This window comes from Pristiophorus japonicus, chromosome 10, assembly GCF_044704955.1.
Source record: "Pristiophorus japonicus isolate sPriJap1 chromosome 10, sPriJap1.hap1, whole genome shotgun sequence".
NCBI classification, from domain to species: domain Eukaryota; kingdom Metazoa; phylum Chordata; class Chondrichthyes; family Pristiophoridae; genus Pristiophorus; species Pristiophorus japonicus.
Window position 1 is genome coordinate 44251176 of NC_091986.1, and position 27271 is coordinate 44278446.

Genomic DNA, 27271 nt, shown 5'->3' on the forward strand with positions numbered 1-27271 from the left:
CTCTCTCCTCCTCACTCCCCTCCTCTCTCCTCCTCACTCCCCTCCTCTCTCTCCTCATCACTCCCCTCCTCTCTCTCCTCCTCTCACTCCCATCCCGCTCTCACTCCCATCCCCCTCTCACTCCCATCCCCCTCTCTCCCCTCTCCTCTCCCCTCTCCCCTCCCCTCTCCCCTCCCCTCTCTCATCCCCCCTTCTCTCCCCCCTCGCCCCTCCCCCTTATCCTTCTCCCTCATCCCTCCCCCTGTCTCGCCCCCTCTCACACCCCTCCCCCTATCTCACCCCTCCCCCTCTCTCACCCCTCCCCCTTCACCCCTCTCCCTCTCTCACCCCTCTCCCTCTCTCACCCCTCCCCCTCTCTCACCCCTCCCCCTCTCTCACCCCTCCCCCTCTCTCACCCCTCCCCCTCTCTCACCCCTCCCCCTCTCTCACCCTTCCCCCTCTCTCACCCCTCCCCCTCTCTCACCCCTCCCCCTCTCTCACCCCTCTCCCTCTCTCACCCCTCTCCCTCTCTCACCCCTCCCCCTCTCTCACCCTTCCCCCTCTCTCACCCCTCTCCCTCTCTCACCCCTCTCCCTCTCTCACCCCTCTCCCTCTCTCACCCTTCCCCCTCTCTCACCCTTCCCCCTCTCTCACCCTTCCCCCTCTCTCACCCTTCCCCCTCTCTCACCCTTCCCCCTCTCTCACCCTTTCCCCTCTCTCACCCCTCTCCCTCTCTCACCCTTCCCCCTCTCTCACCCTTCCCCCTCTCTCACCCCTCCCTCTACCCGCCCTCTACCCTATTTCACACTTTCTTTCCCAGGATCACTGCTGGGTGATCGGGAGCAGGACTCTGAGCCAGTTTCCCCCTTTGCAATCCAAGGGCACCATGACCAGTCACCGCAGCCGATGCTTCAGCGTAGAAGTGCTTACTCAATGCCTAGGAATGGACCATGGATCTTTACTGTGCGCCTGACTCAGTTGTTCGCTAATGAAACTTGCCAACCCTTTGGAGAAGGGTGTAGCAGACCTCTTAAGCCTGACTTTAAAAATACAATAGGGAACTGTTTCCACGGATGTATTCCATTGTTTGGCTGAAGCTGTGCGATCTGAATTCTTTGTACTAAGGGCGATGAATAAACAAAAATCTTTATTTCAATAACAAATAATGCTGAAATGAACATGGAAGAAGAAGGGGAGAGGGGATATCGTGTTATATATAATTTTCTCATTTAATTATGAGTTTTTCCAAAGAGTCTACAATTTAATTTTGTCCACAACAGTCGATAATCTCTTCCCCTAGAATAGCAGATGAATGTGTGCAAAGCCTTGCAATGTTCTGAAACACTGCTGTATGAATGGCACCTTTGTTTCATTCCTTTAACGCCTTGTTACCTTTGCTCATCCTCGGCTGGTGATAAGCGTACAGTGGTGGCGGTAAGTATCGTGCTGATTGTACCCTTGCTACATCTCGCGTTGAATAGGTCATTGATACCCAGCTAAGTGGAACTAATTTTAGATGGCAAAAGCAAGAAAAAATCGGGTGCAGTGTCACTTGAAACCCTCTTCATTCAAATAGAACCACAGGGCAACCTGCTCTGACAATAAAGTGGAATTAGGATAGTTCAGATTGAGAAGTTGAAATAATGAGTTTATTTAATCCATTCAAGCTGCAAGAAGTGAGGACTTTCTGCTGCCGGTCTGTAGTTGTATGTCTTTCTGTCTAGACAGTACTTTTCACCCTAATAACACAAAAAAAAACCATTGTGCTTTTTTAACAAACCCGCCTGTAATTTCCTCGTCAGATTCTCCCATACCTTTTTTTTTACAGGGGGTGCAATTCCCTCCCTCTTGCTTTTCTACCCTGCCCAGGTTTTCGTGTGCCAGACACTTCTCTGAGGGCATCAGGTTCCCAGGCCCCGAGCAGTGCCACTCTGAACCAGCTATTCGCAGCTAGATATGGGCAATCTCGGGGTGACCTTCCTCCTGATATATCCTTCCTCCATCCCCCCACACTGGGCAGGAATCAACAGCTCGTTTTGGCAAAGTGGTTGACACAAGCCGATAATGCACCATTCCATGTGCCACTGCACCCCAGATTTTAGTTACCTGGGTTATATCTGTCTCTAACCTTAATAAGATTAAAACAGAATAGAAGAACATGGAGATAGTCTAAACATACTGCACACAGTAAGGGCTCCTTCCTTCCTGCCTTTCCTTTTCTTTTTTTCCTCTCTTTCCTTCCTCTCTTTCCTTCCTCTCTTTCCTTCCTCTCTTTCCTTCCTCTCTTTCCTTTCTTTCCTTCCTTTCCTTTCCTTCATTTCTTTCCTCCATTCTTTCTCCAGCTTTTTCTTTGTCCATCCCTTTATTTCTTCCTCCTCTTCTTTCTCTGTTTCTCTCTCTTCCCCCCTCCTCTCCCTCTTTCTCTCTCTCCCCTCCTCCTCTCCCTCTTTCTCTCTCTCCCCCCTCCTCTCTCCCCTCCTCTCCCTCTTTCTTTCTTCCTTTCTTTCCTTCTTTCTTTCTTCCTCCCTCTATTTCTCTCTCGCTGTCCCACCCTCTCTCCCTCTCTCTCTCTGCTCCTCCTCTCCCTCTCTCTCTCTCCCTACACAGTAAAGCTTTTCAATGCTGCTCTCTTTTTCTGTGTCTTGCTCACTATTTCTCTTGTGCATTCCTCATTTATGTTTTCTGTCACTTTCTCATTCTTTCCTTCACAGTTTCTCGATTGCTCACTGTTTCTTCAGTGTTTCTTCCTCTACAGTATTTCCACTTTCTCTCTTTCAGCCCCTCTCTATCACTTTGCTTGTGCTATCTAGCTCATGGTTTTTCTTGCTTATGCTCATTCTGTTTCTCACATTGTTTCATTTGTTTGCCCTCTTGTTTTTCTCTACTCTCTCTATTGCTTTTCCCATTTCTCTCTCCCTCATGTCCTATTTTCTCTTATCTTCTCTTCCCTTTCTCTTCTCTCTCTACTTTATTTTCTCCCCCTTTTCTTGGCCTTTCCTCCTCTTTCTCTCTTCCCTCATTTTTTACCTGCTTCATTCTCTCTTGCTTTCCTGCGCAGTCATTCACTCTTACATTATGTTTGTAAATAGTTCCTAACTACATGTATTTCTTTTATGCTGACATTCTTTCTCCTTATTTTGTTCTGCTCCCTGCATATCCCTGCTCTCTTATGTATATGAGATAGATAGAATACAAAATTAATATATTCCCTATTGTGAAAAAGAATAGAGTAACGTGGATAAGTAGAGATATTAAAACTGAATTGAAACTGTTGTATATGCAGACTATGGATGTACTCTCTGTGTAGTGATGGAGATGGAGACTTGTTTACCTGATGTACTGTCAATAAGGTTTACACTGTGTATATACATGCTGGCACCACTAGAGGGTGCAACTGGTGGAGATCGGGGTTTCCTGCCCTGGTGGCAGGGCCCAGTATAAAAGGCTGCTCACCATTCTTGTGCCTCACTCTGAAAGTTTGGAATAAAGGACCACGGTCACTACAGTTCGAGTACAACACATTGCCTCGTGGAGTCACTCATAAGTACATTACAAACATAATAGAAACTTTAAAAACATAAGAAATAAAGCAGGAGTAGGCCATTCGGCCCCTCGAGCCCGCTCCACCGTTCAATAAGATCATGGCTGATCTTCGACCTCAACTCTACCTTCCGGCCCGACCTTCGTGCACGATTCCAATATCCCTTGGTTCCCTTAGTATCCAAAAATCTATCGATCTCTGTCTTGAATATACTCAGCGACTGAGCATCCACAGCCTTCTGGTGCAGAGAATTCCAACGATCACAACCCTCAGAGTGAAAAAATGTCTCCTCATCTCAGTCCTAAATGGCCGACCCCTTATCTTGAGACTGTGACTCATGGTTCTAGTAAAGGGAGGTGCACGATAAAATGAGGGGAACAATGGTAAAGATAATCATGAGGAATATAGAAAGTATTGTTGGGGAGGTGAAAAGGAGATTAGAAGGGCTAACAGAAAATATGAAAAAGGCTAGCAATTGATATAAGAGGAAATAGCTTTTATAAGGATGTGCAAAGTACAAGAATAGTTCGAGAGGGTCAGACCACTTCGTGATGAAAGAGGGAGGCTAATTGTGAAGGATAAAGATATAGCAGCGAAATGAAATGCGTTTCAAATGATGGTGTAAGTGAGAATGTAATGGAGAGAGAATAGAGCAATGAGATTACTTTTGGATTGCTCTAGCAAAAAACCAGCGCAGACATGATGAAGCAAATGGTTATCTCCTGCGCTGTAAGAAAGACTTGCATTTATATAGTGCCTTTCACAACCTCAATGTCCCAAAGCGCTTTACTGTCAAAGAAGTACTTTTGAAGTGTAGTCACTGTTATAATGCTGTAAACCAACGTGATTCTTAGGCTCTACTATTGGGCAGTAAGTTCATTCAGTCTTTGAGACTTATGAGATAATAACCTTTTTTTAAAAGGCTACATTTGAGGTAGGAAAAAACTATGGGGGCGAAATTTGGTAGTGCCCCATTTGGGGGCAGTAACAGACGCGAGGCGGGAGTTCCTGTGCTAGGCGAAAGCATGCAAAATATCGTGCTGCACTTGCTCTCGGAAGCGAGACTGGGGCGCAAAGCCACGTGAAGTTTCTAGCGCTTCGCAGTGGGACACGGAGCGCTGGTGCGTAGACAGGGCCCTCCCCTTCATTAAAAGGGAGAACCAAGCTGCTGACTCTGCTGGCAGGAAACGGGGCCATTGCTGGACCACCAGGGAGCGGGGTGCCGCGGCTGCAAGCTCGTGGCACGGACCTGCGATCAATAAACAAGAAAGCCGTGACCGATGAGTCGGCCATTCTTCTTTCCTAAGAACATAAGAACATAAGAAATAGAAGCAGGAGTAGGCCATTTGTCCCCTCGAGCCTGTTCTGCTATTTAATATCACAGCTGATCTGATCTTGGACTCAGCTCCACTTTCCTGCCCACTCCCCAAAACCCTTTTTCTTCGCCTTAAATATATTCAATGTCCCAGCTTCCACAGCTCTCTGGGGCAGAGAATTCCACAGATTTACAACCCTCTGAGAGAAGAAGTTCCTCCTCATCTCAGTTTTAAATGGGCGGCCCATTTTCCCGCCGCACCTCCCCTTTAATTTTTGCCCTACAGCCAGATACGCGCCCCGTGAAGCTGTCGTGGGCATTCCCGGCGCAGCTTCAGGAGGCGCTGCAGAATTTTCATTCTGGGGTGAAAACAGGTGATGACATCATCATTGCCGGCGCAGCGGAGCGCGACGCGACTGGTTAACACCGCTGCTAAACTCCCGCATCATTTTGCAGGAGTCGGTAACGGGACCATGCCCAGGTGAAAAGTCATTTGCGCCTCCGGGGGAACTAACGGGAGGTGCAAATGCCCCGAATTTTTCCCCTTCCTTCTGGTAGATGAAGACTAGGTTCTCAGTGAAGAATTATAAATTGAAACCTAATTGACTGATATTTGAAGTTGATAGTTTCACTATCACAGTCAGATTGTCTGCAGATGGGAAAAGAAAGAAATGGGTATCAAGGTCTCTTGAAACTCCACAAATTCTGTTCCCCAGCCACTGAGTCCATCCCTCTCCTTAGCGTCTGTCTGTGGCTAAACCAGACTGTTCGCAACAGTAGTGTCATATTTGACCCTGAAATGAACTTCCAACCACATATCTGCGCCATAACAAAGACCGCCTATTTCCACTTCCGTAACATCGCTCGTCTCCGCCCTTGCCTCAGCTCAACTGCTGCTGAAACCCTCATCCATGCCTTTGTTACCTCTAGTCCAATGCACTCCTGACTGACCTCCCACGTTCTACCCTACGTACTCTTGAGGTCATCCAAAACTTGGCTGCCTGTGTCCTAACTCGTACCAAGTCCTGCTCAGCCATCACCCCAGTGTTCGCTGACCTACATTGGCTCCCAGTTAAGCAAAGCCTCGATTTCAAAATTCTCATCCTTGTTTTCAAACCTCTCCATGGCCTCGCCCTTCCCTATCTCTGTAATCTCCTCCAGCCCCACAACCCCCTGTGATATCTGCGCTCCTCAAATCCTGCCCTCTTGAGCATCCCTAATTATCATTGCTGAAACATTGGTGGCCATGCCTTCAGCTGCCAAGGCCCTAAGCTCTGGAATACCCTCTCTAAACTGATCCGTGTCTCTAACTCTCTTTCCTCCTTTAAGACACTTCTTAAAACCTACCTTATCTGCCCATAGTTCCCTTTTATGTGGCTTGGTGTCAAAATTTTGTCTTATAACACTCATGTGAAGCGCCTTCGGACATTTCACTAGGTTAGAGGCAATAAAGGCACAAGTTGTTGTTGAAACACTTTTCAGGTGCAACTTGTTCATGGGGCATTTAGGAATTGTCTGTGCACCATCATATTAGCTTGACTAAGGTAAATTATGTGGAATTGGAGGGAGGATTGTTCTTTTTCACTTACTTCTCTGTGTAGCACCTTGGGATAGTTTTCTACTTTGAAGGCACTATATAAATGCAAGTTGTTGTTGGTACGATGACATAGGAACAGGAGCAGGCCATTCAGTCCCTCGACCCTGTTCCGCCATTCAATTAGATCATGGCTGATCTGTATCTTAACTCCAAGTCCTTTCATAACCTTGTGGAGCAAAATCAATCGATCTCAGATTTAAAATGATTAATTGAGCTGGCATCTACTGCTTTTTGGGGAAGGGAGTTCCGCATTTTTACCATCCTTTGGGCTGGAATTTTGGCTCACTTGCACCCCATTTAGTGCCTCGACGAGGCGCAAAAATGATTTTTTGGGGCGTGAAACGAGGTGCACAAGATTTTGCACCCGGGCGGAATTTTCGCCAATGGTATTGCGGCGGCTTAGCGCCCCGCCACTGTTTTGACCATTTGGATGATGTAAATCGTCATGCATCGCTGCGCTAGCGCCCCGGGCGGAACTTTCGAGCATTTCGTTCGCCCGAGAACCCGTCAAGTAAAAACAGTCGGACTCAGGGCGCACCAAGTGCTCATGGCACCATGTTGAAAGCGAAGGACAAAGTTGCAGTTATGAGTGATTAAAAAGGATTGGGAGAAGAACGCTGCATTGCTGCATACTTTTGATTGTGAAGTTTATGTGAATTTCTAGTTTGTTTTAAAGGACATTTTAAAAGATAAGGGCATGGTATGTCGGGAGCCTGGCTGAAAGATTATACGGCTTCAAGCTGGAAGAAGGCTTATTGATGATCATTTGCAACGTCATCGAAGAGGTTGCAAATGTATGGGGAGAAGGCCTTACCCCCCCCCATGGGTTTACAAGGAACATCGCTCATACCTACAGCTCTCTGAGGCACAGTGAGTTAGAAGGCTGCGCTTCCAAAAATAAGTAGTCACAGAGATAAGCCTGCTCATACAGGCAGACCTACAGCCTACCAGCGGCAACAGGACTGCACTGCCCATCGAGGTGAAGGTGACTGTGGCACTTGCCTTCTATGCCTCCGGCTCCTTTCAGGCATCAGTGTGGGACATATGCTCCATCTCGCAGCACGCGACCCATTGTTGCATTTGCCAGGTGACTACAGCACTGTATGCATACAGGATGGACTTCATAAACTTCCCAGTGACCAGGGTGACCCAAAATGATAGGGCTGTAGGTTTTGGACGATTTTCTGGCTTCCCTAAGGTCCAGGGTGCCCCTGGCTGTACGCACAAGCACCTTTAGAGAATCCAAAGGTTTTCTGAAATCAAACGTACAGGTCGTCTGCGACCATACTCAGCACATCATGGCAGTAAATGCCCAATATCCAGGGAGCATCCATAATGCTTTCATCTTGCGTGAGAGCAGTGTCTCACGCATGTTCCAGCGTCAACCACAAGGCCAGAGCTGGATGCTCAGGGACAAAGGTTTTGGCCTCGCCAACTGGCTTATGACACCCCTCCAGAACCCTCAGACAGAAGCCGAGCATTGGTATTGTTATATATGTAAACCTGTAAATACCATGTCTAACCACCAGAGGGCTTATCCCCTGGAGTCCCAAGGGATCCCACAACCTGACTCTTTATTCAAGATGTAACAACTGGCGACGAGATATAAATGACGAACCCCACCGCAGAGAACCGTGGGCATCCTGGAGAAATTTTCGGAGGGAGATGATTGGGAAACCTCCGTGGAGCGACTTGACCTATACTTCGTGGCCAATGAGCTGGAAGGAGAAGCCCAATGCTATCAAACGAACGCCGATCCTCCTCACCGCTTGCGGGGCACTAACGTATGACTTCATGAAAAATCAGTTGTGCACACTGGTCCGGGAGCATCTAAACCCAAAGGAAAGTGTTCTGATGGCGAGTTATCGGTTCTACATGTATAAGAGGTCTGAAGGCCAGGAAGTGGCAAGCTATGTTGCAGGACATTGTGAATTTGAAGGACACTTGGAGCACATGCTCAGGGATGACTCTGTACTTGGCATTGGCCATAAAGTAATACTTTGCAAACTTTTGACTGTAGAGACCTCAACCTTGAGTAAAGCCATAGCGATAGCCCAGGCGTTTATCGCCACCAGTGACAATACCAAACAAATTTCTCAGCACATGAGTGCTGCTGCAAGTACTGTGAACAAAGTAACGTTGTTTTCGAATCGAAATGTACAGGGCAGGACTTACGTGCCTGCAGCTGCATGTCCGCAGGTGACTCAGAGTCCACCATCAAGGGTGGTGAATACAAGACTATTAACACCTTGTTGGCGCTGCGGGGATGATCATCGTTTCCATTCATGCCACTTCAAAGGATACGTTTGCAAGGGCTGTGGAACAATGGGACACCTCCAACGTATGAGCAGGTGAGCTGCAAACCCTGCTAATCCTGCAAACCACCATGTTGCAGAGGAGGACAGATCCACAATGGATCACGATGAACCAGAGCCTCAGACCGAGGAGGCAGAAGTATATGGGGTGCACACATTTACCACAAAGTGTCCCCGATAATGCTGAAGGTTGAATTAAATGGACCCCCGGTGTCCATGGAGCTGGACACGGGCGCAAGTCAGTCCATAATGAGCAAAAAAACTTTCGATAAATTGTGGTGCAGCAAGGCCTCAAGCCCAGTCCTGACTCCCATTCGCACTAAACTGAGAACGTATACAAAGGAACTGATTCCCATAATCGGCAGTGCTACCATAAAGGTCTCCTACGATGGAGCAGTGCACGAGTTACCACTCTGGATGGTACGGGGCGATGGCCCTACGCTGTTCGGCAGGAGCTGGCTGGGAAAGATACGCTGGAACTGGGACGGTGTCCGAGCGCTTTCGTCCGTCGACGACACCTCATTTGCCCAGGTCCTAAACAAGTTCCCCTCGCTGTTCGAACCAGGCATCAGGAAGTTCCAAGGAGCAAAAGTGCAGATCCATTTGATTCCGGAGGCACAATCCATCCATCGCAAGGCGAGAGTGGTACATTTCATGACGAGAGAGAGGGTGGAGATTGAACTGGACAGGCTGCAACGAGAAGGCATCATTTCGCCGATCGAATTCAATGAGTGGGCCAGTCCGATTGTTCCAGTCCTCAAGGGAGATGGCACCGTCAGAATCTGTGATGATTATAAAGTAACTATCAATTGTTTCTCACTGAAGGATCAATACCCGCTACCGAAGACAGATGACCTATTTGCGACGCTGGCAGGAGGGAAAACATTCACAAAGCTGGACTTGACCTCGGCCTATATGATGCAGGAGCTGGAGGAATCATCGAACGGCCTCACCTGCATCAACACGCACAAAGGTCTCTTCATTTACAACAGATGCCCATTTGGGATTCAATCGGCCGCGGCGATATTCCAGAGGAACATGGAAAGCTTGCTGAAGTTGGGACACCGTTATAGGTCGGGACACCGTCGAGCACCTGCAGAACCTGGAGGAGGTTCTTAGTCGGCTTAATCTTGTGGGGCTCAGGCTAAAACGCTCGAAGTGCGTTTTTCTGGTGCCTGAAGTGGAGTTCCTGGGGAGAAGAATCGTGGCGGACGGCATCAGGCCCACCGATTCGAAGACAGAGGCAATCAAGAACGCACCGAGACCACAGAACGTGACGGAGCTGCGGTCGTTTCTAGGACTCCTGAACTATTTTGGTAACTTCTTACCGGGTCTTAGCACATTGTTAGAACCCCTGCACTCTTTACTGCGTAAAGGAGATGAATGGGTATGGGGTAAAAACCAAGAAAATGCCTTTGAGAAAGCTAGGAAGCTGTCATGTTCAAACAAATTGCTTGTGTTGTACGATCCATGTAAACGTTTGGTACTAACGTAATGCGTCGTCATACGGGGTCGGGTGTGTATTGCAACAAGCTAATGAATTTGGGAAATTGCATCTAGAAGTTTGTCTAAGGCTGAGAGGGCCTACAGTATGATCGAGAAAGAAGCGTTGGAGTGTGTTTACGGGGTAAAGAAAATGCATCAATATCTGTTCCGGCTCAAATTCGAATTGGAAACCGACCATAAGACACTTACATTCCTCTTTTCTGAAAGCAAGGGGCTAAATACGAATGCATCAGCCCGCATCCAGAGATGGGCGCTCACGTTGTCCGCATACAATTACGTCATCCGCCACAGGCCAGGCACAGAAAACTCTGCCGATGCTCTCAGTAGGCTGCCATTGCCCACAGGGGTGGAGATTGCACAGCCCGTAATGGAAGCATTCGAGAGTGAGCTTTCACCTGTTACTGCCTGACAGATTAGAACCTGGTCGAGCCAGGACCCTTTACTGTCCTTAGTCAAAAAACTATGTCCTCCATGGGAGTTGGTCTAGTGTCCCCTTAGAGATGCAGGAGGAGATAAAGCCGTACCAGCGGCGCAAAGATGAAATGTCTATACAGGCAGACTGCCTCCTATGGGGTAATCGGGTAGTGGTGCCAAGGGGCAGGGACACTTTCATTAGTGATCTCCACAGTACCTACCCAGGCATCGTAATGATGAAAGCGATAGCCAGATCCCACGTGTGGTGGCCAGGTATCGATGCAGACTTAGAGTCCTGCTTGCACAAATGTAATACATGTTCACAGTTAAGCAATGCACCCAGGGAGGCGTCACTAAGTTTATGGACCTGGCCCTCCAAACCGTGGTCCAGGTCCATGTCGACTATGCCGGCCCATTCTTGGGAAAAATGTTCTTAGTGGTTGTAGATGTGTACTCCAAATGGATTGAATGTGTGATAATGTCAGCAAGCACGTCCGCTGCCACCATTGAAAGCCTACGGGCCATGTTTGCCACACACGGCTTGCCTGATGTCCTTGTGAGTGACAATGGGCCGTGCTTTACCAGTGCCGAGTTCATGGCCTGCAATGGGATCAAACATGTCACATCTACCCCATTTAAACCAGCGTCCAACGGTCAGGCAGAACGAGCAGTTCAAATTGTCAAGCACAGCTTGAAAAGGGTAACTGAAGGCTCACTGCAGACTCACTTATCCTGAGTCCTGCTTAGTTACCGCACAAGACCCCACTCGCTCACTGGGGTCCCTCCCGCTGATCTGCTCATGAAAAGGGCACTTAAGACAAAGTTCTCATTAGTACACCCTGATCTACACGAACAGGTAGAGAGCAGGCGGCTTCAACAGAATAGACATCATGATCGCGCAAATGTGTCACGCGAAATTGAGATAAATGACCTTGTATTTGTGTTGAACTATGGACAAGGTCCCAAGTGGCTTTCTGGCACTGTTTTGGCCAAAGAGGGGAGTAGGGTGTTTGTGATCAAACTCTCAAATGGACTCACCTGCAGGAAACACTTGGACCAAACCAAACTCAGATTTACAGACTATCCAGAACAACCCACAATAGACTCCACCTTTATCGACCCTCCAGCACACATACAAGTGGCAACCGACCAGCGGTTGACCACAAAGTAGAACCCATCACCCGCAGCAGCCCAGCAGGACTCACCACTCCAAGCAGTCCAGCGAGGGCCCAACAAACGACTCACCAAAACCAGCATTTGCACCAAGACGATCAACGAGGGAAAGGAAGACCTCAGATCGACTCACATTGTAAATAGTTACACTATTGATTTTGGTGGTGGAGGGGGGGGGCGGCAGGCGAGGGAGTGATGTTATGTATGTAAACCTGTAAATACCATGTCTAACCACCAGAGGGCTCATCCCCTGGAGTTCCAAGGGATCCCACAATCCCTTGGGAGCACCTGTATATAAGGAGGCCTCACAGGGTGAAGAGGCACTCTGAGATCTGTAATAAAGGACTACGGTCACACCTTACTTTGAGCTTGCAGTATCTGGTCTGATTCTTTATTCAAGACATAACAGGTATAATGAGAGCCATGCAGCCAGACGCAACATCGTCTAATAGACAATTGCAATGCTCAAGCAGCCCTTCCGATGCCTGGACCACTCTGGAGACTGCCTACAATACTCCCCTAAGCAGGTCTCTGAGTTCATTGTGGTGTGCTGCATGCTGCACAAATTAGCCATCATGAGGGGACAGGAATTGCCAATGGGGATTGCAGAACCACCTCAGGAGGGAGTGGGGGAGGAGGAAGAGGAGCCTGGCGACGAACCCATGCCACCATCCCCACCACAACCACAGGAGGCATCGTGGAGATTTCGCCGCTGTAAAAGCCTTACGTCAGCAGCTCATAATTGAAGGCTTTGCTTGAAGAGTGAACGGCACGTTTGACCTTTGCCTGGCCACTCTATCCCACCATGTTGACTATTCCCCCTCTTATTCTGCAAATGAGACACTGCACAGGAATGGTTAAGGTGAACAAAAGAATTTATTAAACGTAACATTTTAATGTAACCTTCATTGTGAAACTTTAATAAAATAACATAAAATAATTAGCTGCATCCAGCAGTGTGATCATTCAACAATATTATTACCAACATAATCCAGAACATAATAACACTGTGAAAAACATACGATGCATCCAGCATCAAAAACATAATGCAGCAACCCCTGCTCCACTATTTTTTACCACCGGCTTTTGCACCCCCCTTCCCCTTATCATCCTTCCTTGCTTGCTGCTCCTGACTAAAGTGACACCAAGATGCATGCAGCAAGGTTGCCAGAGCGCTGCTGTGTTGGGGGAGAGAGACAATGGAGACACTGCCTGGGGACACACTGGACCAGCTCGTGGTGTGGAAGGCCCGGCTTCTGACTGGAGAGTCTCTTCATCGGCGTCGCCAGTCACAGGTGGCTTTGGTTTGGGTGTGACAGTGGGGAATGCAGAGAGTACGGCGGGAGGGTTTATGGACTGTATCACCTGCCCAAGTTGAAGCTGAGCTTGTGCCTGTGATGCACCATATTCCACAAGGTTTCTCACCACACTCTCCGGGACTCCACCGTCACTGCTGGAGGCCACCAGCCTCGTGTAGACACTGATGGCCTTGCAGGTATCACGGCTCGCACCGACAATCTGCGACTCTACCTCCGTAATCGTCGCTTTGAGACTGTCGATGGTCACGGGAATCCTACCCAAGACATCAAGGAGCTGATGGCTGACCTGGATGGTCTCCCTGGACATTCCCACCATGTCCAGTTCCACGTCTGCCTATCTGTCAGCAGACCGACTTTGCCGACTCACCCTTCGGAGAGATGGCATACGGGATTCGACCCCAGCACTGTGTTGCTGCACGCCACTAGACCCAGGAGCCGTGGAGTCATCAAAGCCTGAGAACGTCACATCGCCCTCAGAGGAGCTGAGTGCCGATGGTAGAACAGGGGTGGATTGAAGCTGCTGTGCCGGTTGCTGCACCGGAGTTGGCTCATCCGTATCCTCCTTTTCCTCCTCCTCCAGACAATGGCCTGACATGGAAGGGTCGCTTGAGGGATGCTGTGCCTGTGACTGGTCATCTGGAAGACGAAAGCAACAGACGAGTGGTTAGCAGCAGGGGAGGGGGCAGGGTGACATAAGGAAAACCGCACAACACAGGCTCATTTGAAGGACCGCCGCTACTCCATTATATCTAGTCCAGAGACACTGCATCACATTTCCCCAACCCTAGTCCAGAGACACTACATAAAATTGCCCCAACCCTAGTCCAGAGACACTACATAAAATTGCCCCAACCCTAGTCCAAGCAGTGTGCAGGACTTACCCTCAGTATACAAGCCGGGGTCAGCACCCCCACTGGCAGTTGCCCGACCTGAGACGCCAATGAGGCCTGCCACTCTGTCATCGATGTCGGTGAGTGGCAGGGTCCGAGGCGGACCGCCGCCTGTCCACACCTGCTTACAGCAATTGTGTGACTTCTTTGCCTGCAAAGAGGAAAATGGGAATGGTTACAAGAGGGTCCATCTGCTCTTGTGCACACACAAAGCCACCAAAGCACTTTATGCCATACTGTCTGCATGTAATACAGTCCTTCGTTTAATCGCCTTGCACGTGGTTCATCAGGAGGACATCGAAGTGCGGAGCCATCTTATGAGATCTCAGAAAGAAATCTTAATAATGTGTAAAGATCATTCATGTCAAATAGGGTGCCAAACTAAGCCTACCTATGTGTCATGCATTTTAGGAGGCAACCCACAGAGTGCTGAGAGACAGCAACAGCATGAGAATAAATAGTGTGTCAGATTTATAATTGAAGTAATAAAGGAGTGCAGAAAGAGTGAGTAAAATTTTCAAACGACCCTTGAAAGATCATTAAACTTCTTTCGGCTCTATGTGCCAGTCCTGATCACAGTGTCTGAGGCAGAGAGCTCCTCAGCGATTTCCCTCCGAATCCTTTTAAAAATAGATACAGTGGTCTAGATCCACCCCTACGATGCAATTCCTGCTATCTGGTGGCTGAATCGCCTGGCACGCAGTCTGGAGTCGTCCTCCTCCATCATCAAAATGCCAATGTAAAATGGCTGATTCAGCCCCGGGTGTACTCCACATGTGTGCGGCCGCACCCTGCATTAGTGTTTGCAATCGGACAGCAGACAAGAAGTGCGGGAAGAAAAAATAAAAATAAAATTCGCGCAAATGCAGAATGTCCGATTTTTTCTTTTCGAGCCGAAACTTTCAGCTCCGCCACACAAAGTGTGTGGTGCAACGCCAGAGTTAGCACTAACGCTCCTCGTGAACTTTCATTTGGCAAAAGTTGCACGCTCTGGCGCTAACGCTAACCCAGCGGTAAATTTTTGAATCTACCACGAATTGCGCCCAGAAAGGCGGAAACACAAAAAGCTGAAAATCCCGCCCTTTGTGTGAAGAAGAGTTTCCTAACTTCTTTCCTGAAATGCCTGGCTTTGACTTTAAGGTTATGCCCTCTTGTCTTAGACGCCCTCACCAGCAGAAAAAATTTCTCTATCTATTCTATCAGTACCTTTCAAAATCCTCAATCCAATCACCCCTTAACCTATATTCCAGAGGATACAAGCCTAGTTTATGTAACGGAGAAGGCTAGTTAAGATTTAAACAGAACTTATTTAAAGAAACTATGTAGAATCTTTTAAGGAGGTGGCGACATTTTTTAAAAAGAAAGACTTGGATTTAAATAGCGCCTTTTACGGCCACCGGACATCTCAAAGCGCTTTACAGCGAATGAAGTACTTCTGGAGTGTAGTCACTGTTGTAATGTGGGAAACACGTCATCCAATTTGCACACAAGCAAGCTCCCACAAATAGCAATGTGATAATGACCAGATAATCTGTTTTTGTTATGTTGATTGAGGGATAAATATTGGCCAGGACACCGAGGATAACCTCCCTGCTCTTCTTCAAAATAGTGCCATGGGATCTTTTACGTCCACTTGAGAGAGCAGGCGGGACCTCGGTTTAACGTCTCATCCAAAAGACGGGCACCTCCAACAATGCCTCGCTCCCTCAGCACTGCATTGGAATGTCGGCCTAGATTTTTGTGCTCAAGTCCCTGAAGTGGGACTTGAACCGACAACCTTCTGACTCAGAAACGAGTACGCTACCCACTGAGCCACAGCTGACACCTGTGGTTGACAAAAGGTTGATTGCATGATTTGATTTTTAAATAGAATCCTAGAATGGTTACAGCACAGAAGGACGCCATTCGGCCTTTTGAGCCCGTGCCAGCTCGCTGCAAAATGCAGCCTAACTTGGTCAACAAAGCAACATTTCTACCCTGAGTAAACATAACATGCAAGTAATACTGTGGGGCTGAATTTTTTTTTTGATCTTAAGTCTCGTCCTAAAAGAATTTTATAGCTAAATGTTTAAATGACATCAACTGTGAGAAAACCTTGGATAACAAGTTTATTGCACAATGCTAATTGAGCTCATATTTATGAAGGAAATACTGTGAATTGAATCTTATTCTACAGGGGAGTCTTTTTAAATAGTCTATAAAATGGACTACAAAGTAAAATAATGAGGATGAAAATATTTTGATCGTGTAGTCTGCTGTGTTCTCCATGAGTGATCAACAGTTTAATTTATGTTGGCACGCTGTACGCTGCATCATGAGCAAGCCGGTACTTTGTTCTCTTCCGCGCTGATGTTTATGTTGAGTTGTGGGAAAAAGTAGCTGCTCCTGCTTCCTCAGCTGAAGTAGTCTCCAAGTTGTGAATTAAAACAAATCTCTCATGCTTTGTGTATGTTTTCTTGCAGGGAGTTTTAATGTATGCGTGTGCCTAATAATTGCACAATATTGTTTTTCATTTTCCCTGCTTTAATCAACATGTATTGGTACACAGGAGTGCAGTGGAGGGGACATACCTACTTTTAAGTTTTTGTTAAAAGTATAGGCTCACATCCAGCGAGCTGAAAATCGACAGCATGCACTGGCAAGCCAGCCAATAAGTGGTTCCAGAGTCGGTCGTACCTTGCCTCCTACCCAGTGTCCCCACAGCTCCTAGTGACTACTGCTACTGTCCTGGCAAAGGTGGAGATGATTGAAGTCACCTCAGTATGTGTTAACCGCCTTTAATTGTTGACATTTTTACTGGGGCAGTTGCTTGACCCATGGCAACACTCTGGGCAAGGTGGGACTGACCCTGGGTGCAATGGCAACACTCTAGGCAAGGTGGGACTGACCCTGGGAGCCATGGCAACACTCCGGGCAAGGTGGGACTGACCCTGGGAGCTATGGCAACACTCTGGGCAAGGTGCAACTGACCCTGGGAGCCATGGCAACACTCCGGGCAAGGTGGGACTGATTGGGAGCCATGGCAACACTCTGGGCAAGGTGGGACTGACCCTGGGAGCCATGGCAACACTCTGGGCAAGGTGGGACTGACCCTGGGAGCCATGGCAACACTCTGGGCAAGGTGGGACAGACCCTGGGAGCCATGGCAACACTCTGGGCAAGGTGGGACTGACCCTGGGAGCCATGGCAACACTCTGGGCAAGGTGGGACTGACCCTGGGAGCCATGGCAACACTCTGGGCAAGGTGGGACTGACCCTGGGAGCCATGGCAACACTCAGGGCAAGATGGGACTGACCCTGGGAGCCATGGCAACACTCAGGGCAAGATGGGACTGAACCTGCGAGCCATGGCAGTACTTGGGTAGGAACAGGAGTTGGCCACTCAGCCCCTCGAGCCTGTGCTATCATTCAGTTAGACCATGGCTGATCTGTATCTTAACTCCATCTACCCACCTTAGTTCCTCAACTCTCAATACCCTTAGCCAGCAAAATTCTGTCAATCTCAGTTTTGAAATTTTCAATTGACCGTCAGCCTCAACAGGTTTTTTTGGGTAGGAGGGGAGAAATTTTCAGATTTCCACTGCCCTTTGTGTGAAAAAATGCTTCCTGACATCACCCCTGAACGGCCTAGTTCTAATTTTAAGGTTATGCCCATTGTTCTGGACTTCCCCTTCAGAGGAACTAGTTTCTCTTTCTTTACTCTATCAATTCTTTTCATCATCTTCAGGGTAGGGGTGAGAAGGGAACATTATGGTGTGGCACGTGCAGCTTCAAATTTCATCCACTTCACTGAGATGTGTCGCTGTGGGAAGAAGCTTCTCCACAGGGTGGGGGGGAAAAATTAGTAGGAGAGCCTGCAAACAGGTAACCATCTTTTGTTCATGCTAACTTGCCTATACATAATGTGCTGCTATGGAAGTTGAGGGAAAAATGAAGCCGTATGTCATGTGGGTTCTGCTATAAATTGAAAAACACATTTCCCCTCAAATAACATTTTACCTTGATGTGAGAGATACTTACATCAGTCTGTTACTCCAGAGACTAAAACATATAATCGAGGTTGACACTCCAGTGCAGTTTTACAAGAGTACTGTATTTTCAAAGATGCGGTCTTTTGGATGAGACATTAAACCGAGGCCCCATTTGCTATCTCAGGTGAATGTAAAATATCCCACAGCCCTATCAGAAGATGAGCAGGGTAGTTCCTCCCGGTGTCCTGGCCAATATTTATCCCTCAACTAACATCAACAAAAAATAGATTGTCTCATCATTGATCTTGTTGTTTGTGGGATCTTCCTCTGCACTAATTGATAATTGCATTTCCCTATGTTACAACATTGCCTGCACTTCATTGACTGTGGTACACTTTGGGACATTTTGAGGCCATGAAAGGCACCTGGGTGTCCTTGTACACAAGTCACTGAAAGGAATCAAGAACCAGGGGTCACAGTCTCAGAATACAGGGTCGGCCATTTAGAACTGAGATGAGGAGAAATGTCTTCACTCAGGGTGGTGACTCTTTGGAATTCTCTACCCCAGAGGGCTGTGGATGCTCAGTCTTTGAGTATATTCAAGACAGAGGTCGGTAGATTATTGAATATTTAGGGAATCAAGGGATATGGGGATTGAGCGGGAAAGTGAAGTTGAGGTAGAAAATAAGCTGTGACCTTATTGAATGGCGGAGCATGCTCGAGGAGCCGAATGACCCACTCCTGCTCCTTGTTCTTATGTTCTTGTATAAATGCACGTTCTTTCATTACTGTAAACCATTTATTAATTGAATTCTTGGCTTTGCAAAATGGCGAACTGCAGGGAATGGGGTTACTTCCAATAAATATGGGTTGTTCTCCTCAGAGCAGAGAAGGTTAAGGGGAGATTTAATAGAACTGTTCAAATTACAAAGGGTTTTGATAGAGTAGATTGGGAGAAACTCTTTCCACTAGCAGGAGGGTTGGTAACCAGAGGTCACAGATTTACGATAATTGGCAAAAGAACCAGAGGGGAGATGAGGAGAAATTTTTTTTACGCAGTGACTTGTTCTGATTTGGAATGTACTGTCTGAAACGGCGGTGGAAGCAGATTCAATAATAACCTTCAAGAAGGGGAATTGGATAAATACTGGAAAAGGACAAATTTGCAGGGCTATGGGGAAAGAGCAGAAGAGTGGGACTAATTGGATAGCTCTTTCAAAGAGCCAGCACAGGCACAATGGGCTGAATAGCCGCCTTCTGTGCTGTATGATTCTATGTATATTTACCGCTTCAAGATTTGGGTTTTCTGTTACTAAGTGCAAAATATGAGTCAAAATTCTGTGGGGCTGAAATTGCCCTCTGCCCTAAACGGAGTGCACCTACCGATTTCGAAAGGTTCCGTTGGGGTGGACAATCCGGAGAAATTCAGGTCTTCGTGGAGTTTTTTGAGCAGGGCCGAAGTGGTCCCGAAGGGCAGAAATGAGGTCGGGTCAGAGTAGCCGCCACTAGTGGGGCGGAAGTGGGGGCGGATCGGAGTGGCCGATGCTCCAAGTCATCAGCACCGCGCTGATGTGTCATTGTGATAGCGCGTCACAATGTCCCTCCCCTTCGGTTAAAGGGGAGGGCTGCTGCAAACTCTGCAGCCACTTTAGTGGCAAACATTATGCCACCAGGGAGGGTTTCGGCTGGGCTAGCGGCCTGGCACCCAGCCGAACCCGCAATCACAATTGTCAGCCCGACCTGGCAGTCGGCCGGCAAAAAATAAAATGGAGTCGCCAGGTGGACACGCCGCCGAGCCACAAAAAGGGTACTGACAAAATAAGCCATCAGTAGCACCGACTGGCGGCGCACTGCTCCCGTGGGGAAATTCCGAAAAGGGCCAATTTAACGGGGGGCAATTTCGGAAAGGAGATCGCTGCCGATTGGTAAAGGATCAGCGCGTGCATGATGTGGCGGGAAAACGGGCGGGGAGCTCCAAAACTAAAGAAGGGCAATATCCAAAATGGCGGCCCCACTGCAGTGACTCGGCGGGCAGTCCCCACCAACCTGTGACCTTCGCTATCAGGCGGCCACGGGCCTTATAGAAAGGGGCAATTTTGGCCCCCTGTATCTTTAGTACATACCATTTTATAACTACCTGAGTTGCTTTTTCTTGTTGTGCACAGCTCCGAATTCTTATGTTCTTATGTGTGCCTCTATGAGGTTAAACCAATTTTTCTAGGTAAACAAATGATAGTTTATTTGTGGATTGTTTTCTCTTAAAATTGTTACTTATTCGCTGGGATAAAGTTTAACTTTCTGACAATTTTCATATACCTGTCTGCACCGGATTGTTTTACCACTGTCACCATTCATGTTTCACTAAATAATTAATATTTTCTTGAGTATATATTTAAGGAAATAGTCTTGTTACAACTGTTGCAACGTGTTGTGACAAGAACAGAATTCATTTTCATATAGGAAGGTTATTTCTGTCCAGATCAAAACATTAAAACATTATTGTATCATTTTGGCTTGCTGAAGTAATTGATTTTGACCCTCTGGGAGTTGTATATTGTGACAAATTATTATTATTTTATTTTCAGTGCCTTTCCCGAAATGCAGCTGGAAATATGAAAATGCAATACCTTGGCACCGTGGTAAGCAGTATTTCAGCTCTTTTCTTAAGTGCTTTTAGTAGTATTGTGGTCTAATCAATGCAAAGTTGCTGGTAAATGATGCTGCACATACTGGCTTCGTAATAAGCTTGAAGGAATAGGTCCAGACGATTTGGAATCTGTAGGCAAATTCACCATATGATATGTTACTAAGCCACATAGACCTGAAGGCCCCAGGTTTGATTCTTGGGCTGTGTTGTGTTATGGTGGATTGGGGTGTTCTATGGATGTTGTCCACATGAACTTCCAGAAGGCATTTGATAAGGTTCCGCACAAGAGATTATTAGCACGGAATTAGAAGTAACCTTGTGGCATGGATTGGTAATTGTTTTTTAGGTAGTAGATAGAGAGTAGGAATAAGGTTCGTTCTCTGATTGGCGAGATGGGACAAGTGGTGTTCCCCAGGGATCTGTATTGGGGCCTCCACTTTACTACATATATATATTAATGATTTGGATGAAGGAATAGGGAGTTGTATATTCAAGTTTGCAGACTAGGTAGTTACAAAGGGACATAGACAGACTATAGCAGATGGGGGTCAATGTGGGGAAGCGTGAGATCATTCACTTTGGATCCGAGAAAGACAAATTGGAATTGTTTTTTAATGGTGGGAGACTAGGAGCTGTGGAGGAGCAATAGGACTTGGGTGTCCATGTACACAAATCACTGCCAGCGAGGGCACAGGTACAAAAAGTCATCAAAAGATGAATGGAATCTTGGCATTTACCTCAAGGGGGTTGGATTTTAAAAACTGAAGAGATGATGCTTCAGTTGTGCAGAGCCTTGGTCAGACCCTATCTGGGGTACTGCGTTCAGTTTTGGGCACCGCACCTCATGAAAGATTTTGGAAGGGGTACAGCACAAATTCAAATTACGAGGACAGGTTGCATAAACTTGGTTTGTATTCCATTCAGTTGAAATGTTCAAGGCTGAGATCGTTAATATTTTGTTAGGTAATGGTTATAGAACCAAGGCGGGCAAATGTAATTGACAACAACAACTAGTATTTATATAGCGCCTTTAACGTAGTAAAACATCCCAAGGTGTTTCACAGGAGTGTTATAAGACAAAACAAATAAATTTGACACCAAGCCACAAAAGAAGAAATTACGGCAGGTGACCAAAAAAAGAGGTAGGTTTTAAGGAGCGTCTTAAAGGAGGAAAGAGAGGTAGAGAGGCAGATAGGTTTAGGAAGGGTGTTCCAGAGCATTGGGCCTCGGCAGCTGAAGGCACGGCCACCAATGGTTGAGCGATTATAATCAGAGATGCTCGAGGGCAGAATTTAAGGAGCGCAGACATATCGGGGGGGGAGGGTGGGGGGGGCGGGTATTGTGAGGCTGAAGGAGGTTACAGAGATAGGGAGGGGCGTGGCCATGGAGGGACTTGTAAACAAGGATGAGAATTTTGAAATCGAGGCGTTGCTTTGCCGGGAGCCAATGTAGGTCAGCAAGCACAGGGGTGATGGGTGAGCGGGACTTGGTGCAAATTAGGACACGGGCTGCCGAGTTTTGGATACCTCAAGTTTACATAGGGTAGAATGAGAGAGGCCAGCTAGGAGTGCGTTGGAGTAGTCAAGTCTAGAGATAACAAGGGCATGGATGAGGGTTTCAGCAGCAGATGAGCTGAGGCAGGGGCGGAGATGGGCACTGTTACGGAGGTGGAAATAGGTGGTTTTAGTTAAGCCGTGGATATGTGGCTGGATACTCATTTCAGGGTCAAATATGACACCTAGGTTGCGAACAGTCTGGTTCAGACTCAGACAGATGTTGGGAAGAGGGATGGAGTCGGTGGCTAGGGAATGGATTTTGTGGCGGGGATCGAAGACAATGGCTTTGGTCTTCCGAATATTTAATTGAAGAAATTTCTGCTCATCCAGTACTGGATGTCGGACAAGCAGTCTGATTATTTAGAGACCATGGAGAGGTCAAGAGAAGTGGTGGTGGGGTAGAGCTGGGTTCCGTCAGCGTACATGTGGAAACTAATACCGTGTTTTCAGATGACGTCGCCAAGCGGCAGCATATAGATGAGAAATAGGAGAAAGCCAAGGATAGATCCTTGGGGGACACCAGAGGTAACGATGTGGGAGCAGGAAGAGAAGCCATTGCAGGTGACTTTCTTGCTACGATTAGATAGATAAGAATGGAACCAGGCGAGTGCAGTCCCACCCAACCATGTCAAAGGCTGCAGACAGGTCGAGAAGGACGAGGACGGATAGTTTACTTTTGTCACAGTCACAAAGAATGTCATTTGATGAGAGCCGTTTCGGTACAGTGGCAGGGCCGGAAACCAGATTGAAGGGATTCAAATTGGAGTTCCGGGAAAAATGGGCACGGATTTGGGAGGCGACAACATGTTCAAGGACTTTGGAGAGGAAAGGGAGGTTGGAGATTGGACGGTAACCAGCAAGCACAGTGAGGTCAAGGATAGTTTTTTTGAGGAGAGAGGTGATGATGGCAGATTTGAAGGAGACGGGGGCAGTACCTGTTAACAATGTCAGCTAACATGGGAGCCAGAAAAGGAAGTTGGATGGTCAGCTTAGTCGGAATAAGGTCAAGGGAGCAGGAAGTGGGTCTCATGGACAAGATGAGCATGGTCAAGAGGGGAGATCGGAGAGAAACTGGAGAGAGATGCGAGTTCAGGGCTGGGGCAGGAGGGAACCTCAGAGGAAGTTTGTCCGGTGGGCTAGGAGAAGGAAGGAAATTGACAGAGGCAGCTGATTGGATGGACTCAATCTTTGAGACAAGAAGTCCATTAAGGTACAGATCAGCCATGATCTAATTAAATGGCAGAAAATTCCAAGAGTATAGTGGACCTCTGGAACAGGCTCCTGTCTTGTGCAGTGGATGGCGATTCGTGAATTTCTTCAAGCGAGAGCTGGACCTGTTTCTGGTTGGGGCGAAGATCACCACTTACAGAAGGTAGGTACTGCAGGGAATTCAGGACCAGAGTGATGATCTGGACTAGTTTCCATCACCTAGATGGTTCAGTGAGGAATTTCCCAGATTTTTCCTCCCCCCCCGCCCCCGCAAATTGGCCTGGGTTTTTGTCTGGATTTTCACCTCTCCCAGGAGATCACATGTTTTTGGGTGGGTGGAGAGTATATCTATTGTAATACACAAGGTACAGGTACAGCATCGAGAATCCGGAAGCCTCGGAATCGAGGCCGCTCCGGCTTCTGTGTATTTCCAGACTTTGGAACGTGTTTATGACGTCCCGAATCTGGAAGTGCCCGAGCCCAGGTTCGTCTATTTCCAGACTTCGGAACGCCTTTCCGATATCCTGAGTCTGGAACCGCCTGAGCCAAGGTAGGTAGATAGGGAAGGGGAGGGGGTCGGGAGGGGGGGTCAGGCGGCCGAGTGGCGGTGGGGGCGAGTTCGGCGGTGACTCGAGGCGGAGGTTTGGATTCCAGAACATTTTCTGGTTTCCGGATGGCCCCGTCACGGATCATCCCGGGGTCTAGATTCTGGAACAGTACGGATTCCAGATCTCTGGATTCTAGATGCTGTACCTGTATCACAATTGTGTGGGACAAGCTGGGTGGACCAGAGGGTCTTTACCTGTCCGTCATTGTTCGTATATTCGTAACAGGCTCGAGGGGCTGAATGGCCTCCTTCTGTTCCTATATTCCTAAGTCATTCTTGTAAGAGTAAATGCCAACAGACGATGCAAGACATGATCATTGAGAAGGAGGAATTGTCCAGGAAGTCATATTAGAGGAGCCCCTCGGAATCGAGAAAGACTTGCTTCCACTCTTAACATGAGTTCTTAGATGGCTGTACAGTCAAATACGAGGGTTAATGGTGTGTTGGTACCGAAGAAAGAGAAGGGACGGTGGTATGTCTGTCACCTCGCCTGCTCTTGTCCAGTCATCAGATTACTGTTCCGGGTGTCAGAGAGGTGCCAGAAACATGGTTGCCAACACAGGTTTTCAGAGGCATCCTCCCATGAGCACCTTGCAATCCTTCTCTCCACTGCTGCCTTTCATCCAGAAGTGTTTGAAGGGCATTGAAGCTTTGAGGTAATCTTTTCTCCTCACTTCGAATTGCCTGCTCCCTTCTTTGGGTTCGACCTCTGTCTGCTCTTTCAGACATTCTTTATAAAGCACTTGCGAAAACTCAGACCAGACCTTTGAAGCCTTGAACTGCCAATGTATTTAGTTTTGCAAAAAGGTTTGCTACTTGAAGTGCCAATCCTCCAGCCTGCTGCTGACTGTTTGAGGTGAGTGGAAATTTTTAAAGGCTGTACCTGATGTTTCCGCCCCTCTCTCACATTACTCCCATGTTGCAAGGGAATAGCACAACGCCAATGCCAGTGAGTATGCGAATCAGTGGAGCCAACAGATTACATTGGGATTAGTGCTGAATTGGATTGGCAGTCTCTACGCCTCTCCGCCTCTCTACCTCTTTCTTCTCCTTTAAGACGCTCCTTAACCTACTTCTTTGTCCAAGCTTTTGGTCACCTGCCCTAATATCTTCGAATGTATCCCGGTGTCAAATTTTATCTGATAACACTCCTGCAAAGCATCTCTCGACGTTTTACTACTTTAAAGGTGCCATATAAATGCAAAACATTTGTGTTGTGTAAATATCATGTCAGTAGCAACTGGCTGTGTTGAATTGCAGAGCCATGTGTCTTTCTAATCCTGTGTGTTACCTGCCATGTTTTCAGGGGATTGCATTTTGTATGAATATCCAGATATAAGCTTCTGTAGGCACAACAAAGTCTGTTCTATTTGCTCCTAAATCCAAAGCTGTGAAAGCTTCTTTTGATGTTGCCAATTCTGGCTTCCTGTGCATTCCCGATTTTCATCATTCCACTATTGGCGGTCGTGCCTTCAGCTGCCTGGGCCCGAAGCTCTGGAATTCCCTCCCCAAACCTCTCTGACTCTCTACCGCTCTCTCCTCCTTTAAGATGCTCCTAAAACCTACCTCTACATCTGTCCTAATATCTCCTTTTGTGGCTTGGTGTCTAATTTTGTTTGACAACGCATCTGTGAAGCGCTTTGGGATGTTTTACTAAGTTAAAGTCTATATATAAATACAAGTGTTTGTTGTTGTTTCGCCCCCTGCAATTAACAAATGCAGATCTCTGCGCTCCTCCAATTCTGGCCTCATGCGCATCCCCGATTTTTATCGCTCCACCATTGGTGGCCAATCCTTCAGCTGCCTGGGCCCTAAGCTCTGGAATTTCCTCTCTAAACCTCTTCACCTCTCTCTTCTCCTTTTAATCATTCCTTAAAACAACAACAACTTGTATTTATTTAGCGTTTTTAACATCGTTAAAAAGTCCTAAGGCGCTTCACAAGAATATTATAAGACAAAATATTTGACATTGAGCTACGTAAGGAGAAATTAGGGCAAAGAGGTAGGTTTCAAGGAGTGACTTAAAGGAGGAAAGAGGTAGAGAGACGGAGAAGTTAGGGAGAGAATTCCTGAACTTAGGACCTAGGCAACAGAAGGCATGGCCACCAATGGTTGAGCGATTATAATCAGGGATGCTCAAGAGGGCAGAATTAGAGGAGCGTAGATATCTCAGGGTGTTGTGTGACTAATTGGATAGCTATTTCACAGAGAGCCAGCACAGGCACGATGGGCTGAATAGTGTCCCCCTGTACTGTATGACTCTAATGAGTCTCCTTCAAGTATTTATCTAATTGCTTTTTGAAAGTTACTATTGAATCTGTTTCGACCGCCCTTTCAGGCAGCGCATTCCAGGTCATAACAACATTTTTTTTAATTCTCCTCATCTCCCCTCTGGCTATTTTGACAGTTACCTTTAATATAGATTCAGGTATTAAAAAAACAGTCAAACTAATGAATTACTCCTTACAATCAATGCTCCCTCTAATTTTTTTGGGATGCGCCCTTAACGAGCTGTGCGGCCCATCCAAATTTCCGCGTCCCGCGCGATTTTTCCATTTAAAAGCCGGTGAGTTAGCTGCCCGGGCCCTCCAGAGCACCGCGCAGCTTGGCGGGAATGTTGCTTACAATTAGATTTAATTTGGGTGGTCCCACTTCTCTGTCAGCTCATCTTTTCCTTGCATCTTAGAATCTGCATATTGTACTTTTTAAATAAAGAGTAGTGAGCCATTTTGATGCTTTATATTTCCACTGATTCTGTGCTACTGCATTCTGTTTGGTGGCTCCCTCATATACATTTGGCCAAGTTCAGTCTGTTGTATGGCGCATCAGTGTTTTTTCTGGCTATCAGTGCCATCTGAGCTTCCTTTGGCAGCATGATGCTGCTTAGCACATACTCCACTGACCTTTGCATCATAAGGGGGCTGATTGTAAATCCCATCATGTTGACAGTTGTAAGGGCATCAGCTGGGATATAATGATTCACTTGATTTCCTGGCATGAGATGGCACGCACAACTCTACTGTTAGTTTATTTTCGGTGAAGGCTCCGGACTCTAATTACTAATTATATGTTATTTTATTATGTTTTGATTTTTGCAGCATTCTGACTGAAGTTGTTTCCTTACTGTATTTTAATTTGCCAAACGCTCGCTACTTGTAGTGGGTGCGAGGAGGCTCGTGTGGAGCATAAATACCGGCATAGACCATTTGGGCAAAATGGCCTGTCTCTGTGC

General features: G+C 47.3%; 1 protein-coding gene across 1 annotated transcript in view; it reads left to right on the plus strand.

Annotated features, from left to right (window-relative positions):
- Window positions 1-27271, plus strand: part of pcca (propionyl-CoA carboxylase subunit alpha) — a 572168-nt gene that overhangs the window by 382836 nt on the left and 162061 nt on the right. The window contains exon 21 of the mRNA XM_070891406.1: window positions 20606-20659. Within this exon, the coding sequence (XP_070747507.1) occupies window positions 20606-20659 (54 nt within the window). The remainder of the gene's footprint in view (window positions 1-20605; window positions 20660-27271) is intronic.